This window comes from Anopheles darlingi, chromosome 2 (assembly GCF_943734745.1).
Source record: "Anopheles darlingi chromosome 2, idAnoDarlMG_H_01, whole genome shotgun sequence".
NCBI classification, from domain to species: Eukaryota; Metazoa; Arthropoda; class Insecta; order Diptera; family Culicidae; genus Anopheles; species Anopheles darlingi.
The window spans coordinates 15,337,092-15,345,718 of NC_064874.1; the positions used below are offsets into that span (position 1 = coordinate 15,337,092).

The 8,627-nt window shown below is 49.6% G+C and overlaps 5 protein-coding genes across 5 annotated transcripts in view; 2 read left to right on the forward strand and 3 right to left on the reverse strand.

Moving 5' to 3' along the window:
- Positions 1-91, forward strand: part of LOC125951016 (uncharacterized) — a 1,377-nt gene extending 1,286 nt beyond the window's left edge. Inside the window, exon 3 of the mRNA XM_049679502.1 lies at positions 1-91. This exon is cut by the window's left edge and continues 714 nt beyond it. The gene's annotated coding sequence lies outside the window, so the exon portion shown is untranslated.
- LOC125951004 (beta-1,3-glucan-binding protein-like) overlaps positions 1-1,543 on the reverse strand; it is a 1,597-nt gene extending 54 nt beyond the window's left edge. The window contains exons 1-3 of the mRNA XM_049679481.1: positions 1,136-1,543; positions 894-1,048; positions 1-807 (exon numbers count right to left, since the gene is read on the reverse strand). The exon at positions 1-807 is cut by the window's left edge and continues 54 nt beyond it. Of these exons, the coding sequence (XP_049535438.1) occupies positions 21-807; positions 894-1,048; positions 1,136-1,426 (1,233 nt within the window). The 5' untranslated portion in view covers positions 1,427-1,543 and the 3' untranslated portion in view covers positions 1-20. The remainder of the gene's footprint in view (positions 808-893; positions 1,049-1,135) is intronic.
- Positions 1,544-2,399: 856 nt separating this feature from the next.
- On the reverse strand, positions 2,400-3,757 carry LOC125951003 (beta-1,3-glucan-binding protein-like). Its single transcript, XM_049679480.1, has 2 exons — positions 3,425-3,757; positions 2,400-3,356 (listed from the first exon to the last, which is right to left on the reverse strand). Exons 1-2 carry the CDS (start codon positions 3,701-3,703, stop codon positions 2,400-2,402), a joined length of 1,236 nt encoding a protein of 411 aa, XP_049535437.1. The 5' UTR covers positions 3,704-3,757.
- Positions 3,758-4,481: 724 nt separating this feature from the next.
- Positions 4,482-6,809, forward strand: LOC125950990 (molybdenum cofactor synthesis protein cinnamon). Its single transcript, XM_049679447.1, has 5 exons — positions 4,482-4,589; positions 4,678-4,808; positions 4,869-5,971; positions 6,038-6,377; positions 6,460-6,809. The coding sequence occupies exons 1-5, from the start codon at positions 4,571-4,573 to the stop codon at positions 6,703-6,705; spliced, it is 1,839 nt and encodes a 612-aa protein (XP_049535404.1). The 5' UTR covers positions 4,482-4,570; the 3' UTR covers positions 6,706-6,809.
- LOC125951014 (MKI67 FHA domain-interacting nucleolar phosphoprotein-like) lies at positions 6,786-7,895 on the reverse strand. The gene is made up of 2 exons (XM_049679499.1): positions 7,769-7,895; positions 6,786-7,701 (listed from the first exon to the last, which is right to left on the reverse strand). The coding sequence occupies exons 1-2, from the start codon at positions 7,811-7,813 to the stop codon at positions 6,826-6,828; spliced, it is 921 nt and encodes a 306-aa protein (XP_049535456.1). The 5' UTR covers positions 7,814-7,895; the 3' UTR covers positions 6,786-6,825.
- Positions 7,896-8,627: the final 732 nt, after the last annotated feature.

Here is an 8,627-nt window from a genome sequence, read left to right on the forward strand (position 1 = left end):
CCAGTGGGCACCGCTCTACTTTACAAGGCCCAAACCCGAACGTAATCCACTTGCAGTGAGGCTTCGCTGGAATTGTTCTCGTTTAGCTTCCAGGACGGTAACCAGTCGTCGCGGGCGTTCCAGAAGTCACGCGGAGCTGTCGGTGACCCGTTTTGCCATGGTTTGTTTCCGTTGGCGTTGATGCCATTGTCGGGGAAGAAACCGTTCGTACCACCGACGGCCACATTCATGAGGATGTAGAACTCCTGATCGAAGGGAGCCATCTTGCCACCGGAGGACCAAGGATTGAAGGCACCGGGATCCCTTTCATCGAACCGGCCGAGTTCCCAGAAGTTGCCTTCACGCAGCATCACCTGCTCATTGTCGACACTAAACTTGATAAAGTCCGGTGTCCACTCCAGCTGATACAAATGGAAGTCCTTGTTGAAGCCCTGTCCCTTCGGTGACACCTTGCCCTCGTTGGCTTCCTCGTAACCATTCAGAGCGGGGTACGGACCAAAGTGCATTGTCGTTCCCACGTGCTCCACTCCGATTTGCTGACCGCCTGCCGTGTAGTCAAGGTTACCGCGGCTCTCCATCAGATCGATCTCACCCGATGCCGGCCACGTACCGTACTGGTTCAGCTTGGGCATCAGCCACAGGGCGGGCCACAACCACTCGCCCGTCGGTATCTTGGCGCGGATCTCCAGCTTACCGTACTTGAAGTTGAACGATTGAACTGTTCGCACGCGGGCGCTCTTGATCGGGTTGATGTAGTTCGTCGGACTACCTTGCCGTTCGCAACCATAGTCTGACGGATTGGTACAGCTGTTAAGAGAGATACACAATTCCATCAGTTTAAGCTCCGTTTTCTCCTCCATTCTGTTCATTAGACACTGAGTCCACGCTCTTACTAATCGTAAGGTGTTCCACCGTTAATGTCGAGCCGGCCAGTCGAAAGGAACTGCTCGCCAAAGTCGTCCGCCATCAGCGTTGGGCGAATGAAGAAGATACCATCCTTGACGAACGAATTCCTTCGGTTGTTGAGATAGTACTGGAACTCCCAGTTCTGCGGGACGACAAAGAGGGAGCACAGAATGGTCAGCTTCCGATTGTGCTCCTTGCGTTGCTTCGAGCTGCTGGTTCATCCACTTACACCGCCACCGCCGAGCGTATGCTCGTGTTCCCACTTTTCGAGATCCAAACGATCAAAGTTATCCTCGAATATCAAATCACCGGGACAGAATACCGTGCTTTTGACCAGTTTACCACTGGCCGTCGTTACCGAGGGTCGTTCACAATCAAGCTTCACATCATCCGGCACCTTCGGCCGCTCGTCATCCGAATCATCGCCAGCGTACGCGTCAATACACACGGCTATCAGCGCGGCCGATAAACCCACTATTATCACTAGCAAAGGTATCGTCTTTCGATCGAAAAAGCCCATCTTGCTGCTTGACCACTACTCCAGCTAGGCCAGAGTTTCACTCACGAATGAAAATCCACACCGGCCGGCAATACCGTTTTATATTCGGAAGATTCGTCTCGAGTCAATCGATTCACAGACGCGTGCCCATAAAATGTCTATCGTGGAGGTAATATTTGATAATAGACAGAGTATCTTATCGGATCGCTACAGAGTACACTGCGCGTAAAGTGACCTCACATGGGAGGACGATGCGAGGGGTGGGAACCGCAGTTCACACGCATCAGTATGGCGCGAACAAATAATGAACAATGCATCCTCATTCAGGTAGCGATACGCCAGTACCATGTGCTAATCTGGATTTCCTTCGGAAGTGGCTCCATTGGATCCATTTTGTACGTCGCATGTGGATTGCGGGGAGCCGTCCCCAATGCCGATGCCGTCGGTTCATGTGTAAGCGAAACTCGGCAGATAATCGTAATCGGATATATGGCGTGTCGCCAATCAGTACATTTTCTTCCAGTACATCGCTTTCTAGTGGCCCACCCATGGATTTGGATTCACTTTCATGTTTATTGGGCGGAGGAGGGGTAATGCTGATAAGCCTGGCCAGGTGTGATGGCCGACGCAGCGTCTGAATGTACCTAAACATGGACAGCACACTTTATTTTGCTGGGTGCTAGTTTATCAGAAATTGCAGATAAAACGGATTATCGGCGAAAGAAATGGTTCGATGTTGGCGTTTCCTCTTAATATTTCCATTGATGCAAAACAGATGCATTCATTTTATTATGCCATTTAATTTCAGACAGAAAGATCTCACACTATTAAAGTTTTTGATTTTTTAAATATTAGTTCTATATTTTATGTTTAATCAACAGAATTTTTCGATTTGCGATATTGATTTCAGATGACGTCGTTTATTGAAACTGTGATAACTGCTGATAGAACAAAGTGGTTTGATGTTTAATGGGAATTATTCATTCCCACAGTCTTACAGAGCCCAGACGCGGACATAGTCAACTTGCAGCGATGATTCCTTGCCACGGTTGGTGGTCATACGCCAGGTTGGCAGCCACGAATTGCGTCCCTGCCAGAAGTCACGTGCCGCCGACGGTGAGTTGTTGGCCCACGGTTTGCCACGGTTGGTGTTAGTTGCTGGGGGCACATCCGGGAAGTATCCGTTCGTACCACCGACCGCCAGATTCATAATGATGTAGAACTCCTGATCGAACGGCGCCATGCGCGTACCGTGCATCCAGGGATTCTCAGTGCCCGGTGCGATGTTGCCGAAGTTACCACGATTCCAGAAACCGGTACCAGCGTCGATCTGTCGCACAAGCTGATTGTCAACCGAGAAGCGAATGTAATCCGGTGTCCAGCTGAGCTGATAGTTATGGAAACCCGTGTTCCAGCCCTGTCCCGCGGGACTGTTCTTGTAGGCGACCGTGGTCTCCCATCCGTTCAGCAATGTGCTTGGACCGAAGTGCAACGTAGAACCGAACTGCTCCGTGCCGATGTGCACGCCGTTGCCATCGCGATAATCAATGTTGCCTCGTGATTCCAGCAGATCGATCTCACCGGAAGCCGGCCACATACCGTACACTTGGCGCTTGGGCAACAACCAAACGGCAGGCCACAACCAATCGCCCGTGGGCATACGAGCACGTACTTCCAGCGTACCGTACTTGAAGTTGAACGATTCTACCGTACGTACTCGGGCACTCTTGATCGGATTGATGTAGTTGGTCGGGGTGCCTTGTCGTTCACAGCCCCAGAATATCGGGCTAGTACATTGGTCCGCCGGTTGTCCACCGTGAATGTTCAGAGTGCCGCTGCTCAGGAACGCTTCTCCGGTCTCATCGGCCAAGAGAGTTGGGCGAATGTAGAAGATACCATTCTCGCAGTAGGAATTGGAACGGTGGTTCAGATACCGTTGGAACTCCCAGTTCTTGAAAGAGAAAACGTGAAACAGTAGTGCCCATGATATTGAGACAAACATACCCGTTAGATACCTACCCCACCGCCACTGAGGGTGTTCTCGTGCTCCCACTTTTCGAAGTCCAAAAAGTTAAAGTTATCCTCAAAGATCAGTTCACCGGAGCAGTAGGGCCCAGGGCGAGCCTGCGATCCACTAGCCGTAGTTACGGAGACCGTGCACTTGGGACTTGTCTCGGCCACTGCAATGGCGGCCACCACCAGCACTACAAACGATACTAGAAAGCGCTTCATGATGCTGCCGAACTCAACTGCCTTGTGGCTGCAGTGTCGGAAGCTAAATACTGATTCGAATACCATCAGTGGAAGGCCATTTTATATACAACCAAAAACTGGTTTGCAGAGTTCTTTAATCCCTGCATTTTGATAGTGATCAGCACCCCGACGGTGTATCTTATCGTAATCCTTTAAAATTTATTGCACCCGGGTAAGCGTGGTCTGCTACCCATGGGGTCAATGTTATCAATCGTGTGACAATTGTGGCCGATTTCCGAGTTTCTAAGTAGCTTTGCGGGGAGCAAGATAAGGTGAAATTTAAATCGAGAGTTCTAGTCGAATCTACACCACCAGGGGACACGATAAGGCGTTTATAGCGTCATGGCTCGCGCAGACAAAATCGCTTATCGGAGAATTTCAAACGACACACTACGTAGCACCTGGAGTGTGCGTGCTCGATGAGGGAGTCAGCCATTCCAGTACTTCTTGGATAGAAAAGAAAGTCTGGAAAACTGTGTCTAATATTTTCAACCATGATTCATGAGACACACAAAGACCACCTACAAACAAACTAAATGCATCCATAGCGATCGATTGGACTTTTGTTTAGTAATTAATTAGTAACAATTGGGCGCCAAAATCACTTCAAACTTTTTCAAAATCGTCCCAATAAAATGCAGAAGCCGCTGCCACACGAGGCGTAAACCTAGCGTAATCCCAAACAGCATCTACTTTTTGGTATTTCGTTAGAGTTTTTGCTAAATTTTCGCTTCGTGTGGCACCGGCTAGAGAATTTGAACTCTTCGACATATGAGCCTAAACGTCCGTTTGAGTTTGTTGTGCCAGGCGGCAAGATCAAAACATTTTTTCTTATCTTCCGTTTAACGAGCTCCGTAACGAGATCTTCCGGTCCCATCTCGAAACTAGATCACACTGCTGAATCCTTTCAACATGTTTTATGTGATCACAAGTAAGTATTCACACGTTCATCAAGAGATACTTATAGGGTCCTTAATTATAATTTATTATGTATCTTATATGGTAACTCCTTCTTGCAGTTAGTGATAGTTGCTCCGCCGGCGAAGCAAAGGACACCAGTGGGCCCCTACTGGTTGGGCTGATTAAAGAAACGCTCAAAACCGAATCCGTGAATTATCTGCTGATTCCGGATGAGCGGGATTTGATCGAGGTAAGTCCCCGGTGCGGCTGATGTACTCTGCTTTTCTAACTAGCCATTGGTTGTTTTCAGAAATCGCTGCTATACGCGTGTGATGTGCTGAAGGTGCGTGCCGTTTTCACAACCGGCGGAACGGGATTTGCGCCACGTGATGTAACACCCGAGGCCACACGTGCCGTTATCACAAAAGAGGCTCCCCAGCTTTCGCTCGCCATGACGCTGCGCAGTTTGGAGAAAACCAAATTTGCAGTCCTCTCGCGAGCCGTCTGCGGGATCCGCGATCGCACACTGATCGTGAATCTACCGGGCAGCAAAAAGGCGGTGCAAGAGTGCTACGAATCGATCGTAGATGTACTACCGCATGTACTGAATCTGCTGAGTGACGGTGAAATTGAGAGCGTACGCGAAACACATCGCGAGGTACAGCAAGGAACGACCAATACCAAACGGCAACACGTTTGTCCTCATGCCACCGGAAAGGGATCGGACGACGACCGTAACTCGCCGTACCCTATGATCAGTGTGGACGAAGCATTGCAAAAAATACTGGCAACGCTGCCTTCGATTGAAACAACCAGGCCACAGATGAGCCGAGTTAATATTCCACCATTCCGAGCATCGATCAAGGATGGCTATGCACTAAAGTCGATCGGTGGCAAAGGAATGAAGAAAGTTATCGGTTACATTGCGGCCGGTGATGCGATCGTCCGTACCAACTTTACGATCGACGAGTGTTACAAAATCAACACGGGTGCGCCTCTGCCCGAGCACGCGGACGCCATCATCCAGATCGAAGACACTAAGCTGATCTCGCGTGAAAATGATTACGAGAGAATGATCGAAGTGCTGACCGATCCGGAACCATCGCTTGATGTTCGCGCGATCGGTAGCGATCTGCGGATGGCAGAGGAAGTGTTCCGCTACCGTTTCCCACTTGATGCAAGCCAACGCGGTATGTTGGCATCCATCGGAGAGAAGGTGTCGCTGGTGAAGTTGAAGGTGGCCATTCTTTCGACCGGTGATGAGCTTCTTCACCCGTACGATGCTATTCCGGCAGAGGGATCGCTTGAGGGAAAGATTTACGATTCCAACACCACCATGCTGGTGGCCCTGATTCGCCAGTTCGGTTTCACCGAAGATCAGTGCGAGATTCGTCAGCAAGTCGTGAAAGATGAGTAAGTTACCTTAGTGGAAGATACCCTCCCAAGGTTCTAATTAACACTGCTGCGCTATTGTTACAGCTTCGAGTCACTGGAAAATGCCGTCGCTTCGTTAACGGGCTCGATGCACGTTATCATCTGCACCGGTGGTGTTTCGATGGGTGACAAGGATTTCGTTAAACCCGTGCTAAAGCATCTTGGGTATAAGCTAGTGTTCGGTCGGGTTAACGTTAAACCAGGTAAACCCTGTACCTATGCCAGCAGTCCAACGACCAAGTTCTTCGGTTTACCGGGCAATCCCGTTTCGGCATTCGTAACATTCCATTTGTTCGCTCTGCCTGCTTTACGATGGTATCTTTGTGCAATCAACGAGACGAAACCACAGATCGCTAAGTGTTGTCTGCCCATGATCGATGTTGAGGTAAGCGACGTTTAACGATTTACACCACACCATTATGTCGTAGTATTATAGGGAATTCGTCTTTAATCTATCTTCCTTCCAGCTGCTGGATTCAATCAACGAACTGGATCCTCGTCCAGAGTTCGCCCGAGCGACGATACGCTCCAGGAAGGGTAAACTGTTAGCAAGCGTTACCGGTAATCAGCTAAGCAGCCGCTTAAAGAGTACCATCGACGCTGACGCGCTTATCGAACTTCCGGCGAAAACAGGAGAACGCACATCACTCAAAGCTGGTACGCTGGTAAAGGCGTACGTTATACGATCGGATTTCGTTTCCTACTACGACTAACGAGCATCCCTTTACTCCAAACTCAAAGGACATCCGATTTTGTTCAGTTTAGCGGTAGAACTGGCCGTTTGTTTTGTTTAAAATAAAACGCATTTGTAGAGTAGGAGCAACAGTTGCCCATTAGGCTTTTTTATTTTTTCCACGCTTGATGGCTGCCTTCACATTTTTTGCTGGGTTCTTCTTGATTACTTTCTCTACCTTTTTCAGCTTCTCGACCGGTTCCTGGTGTGGCTTCAAGTTCTTCTTGGCACGCTTGGCAGCCTCGATCGAAGCTTTCTTCTGTTCTGGGTTGCATGGGGTTACTACCGGGGCCGGAACGTCCCAATCATCTGGCTTCAGTGCAGTGAATGACTCATCGTCATCTTCGTCATCCTCATCCTCTTGATGTGTTTCTGCTTTTTTGTCTTTGGGAGTCGTGTTGACCTCTTTCGCCTTCGGCTTCGATGGCCGTTTACGATTTGCCGCCAGCACCGGATTCTTCTTCAGCAGTTCCGCCGTCTCTTCGTAATGCTTTATCAACTCGGACGTTGAATCCAGGAGGTTACTGGATGTTTGTTCCAATTTGGCCAGCATGCGGGCATTACGGGCACGCAGTGCCGACTCCGGAGCCACGCCGTTCTCGAGGGCCGCTTGACGCTTCAGCCACAGCATGTACTTCGTGGTCTGTCTACCCTGATCGTCGAACGCTTGTAGCGAGGTGCTCAGCATTACGTGTTGTCGCCGAGGGAGCACCACCGTCTTCAGTACCTGTCCGAACATCATGTAGTTGTTCAGGGCGCTCGCGGCGATCTCGGCAACATCGTGCAGCAGGAACTCTACGTAGGCAAATCCTTTACACCGGAGTGTACGTTTCGAACGGGCCACATAGACACGTAGCACATCGCCGAACTGTGAGAAGAGCTGGCGTAGTTCGCGCTCGTAGAATCCTACCGGAAGGTTCTTCACCATCACCACACCGCGTTCTTCGGTCGGTGCTTTTTCGATCGGGGGATCCGCCTGCAAACACGTCGAACCGGGGGTAAAATAAATGCCATAGATAATGGTGCCAGAGTGATTTACTTACGCTAGAGAGCGGAGATTTCATCGGGGCCTTCTTTATTTTACCCATTTTTACACGTTTTTCGTGATCGCGATGGTTTCAAAAAGGTGTTTTTTTAGCGTAAACAAAGCGACAAACGCGTGGTCCAACTGTCAAATCGCCGGCTGACATTTTGTGCGAAAGTACGCAGCCATCATGCTGTTTATACGAGAGGCTTTAAGCTACCAACATGGATTTTTTCAAAAATTTAACCGAACACCCCCCTCCACAATTTTCTTTTTCATAAAAGAAGTGCCTACATCGGAAAAGTGTGCCTAAAAATACACATATTCCCATTAGTTTCAATCGAAACCGAAACATTAAATTGAATACGATCGAAATTCTGAACAATACTTGCGCCTGTTAAGATGAGTGACATTTCTTGTTTTACTACTCTCATTTTCACCTGCCGAGATTCATGTGAGCGCGCGAAAAGCCTTTTCTCTCTTCCAGCCAAAAGAAAAATGGTCCGGCGTTGCTCCCGACCATGGTCGCACGTGGTGCACGATCGAAAGCAAAAGCGCGATCGCGTTGTGTTCTCCCGCTCCCGCGCTGGGTGCTTCCATGCCCCCTTCCATTGCTCGCTTCAGCAATGCCGAACGCAGCGAAGAAATGGCCAAAGAAAGGTGGGGCAAGAAAAGAAAGAGCCAAAGAAAGATTGTCCCGAGCCAGACAGACTCGGGGCGCCCACTCGGCCACACAGATCCGATCGAAACGTGATGCGCTACGGACGTCTCACTGGGAAAGGCGTGCGCACGTGAGCAGCTAGCAGTCGTCGGTTTCACCTACAACTCGTCTCGATCCCGGGATCGACTCAAGTTCATCTCTTTAGGTTAGTTTTTTT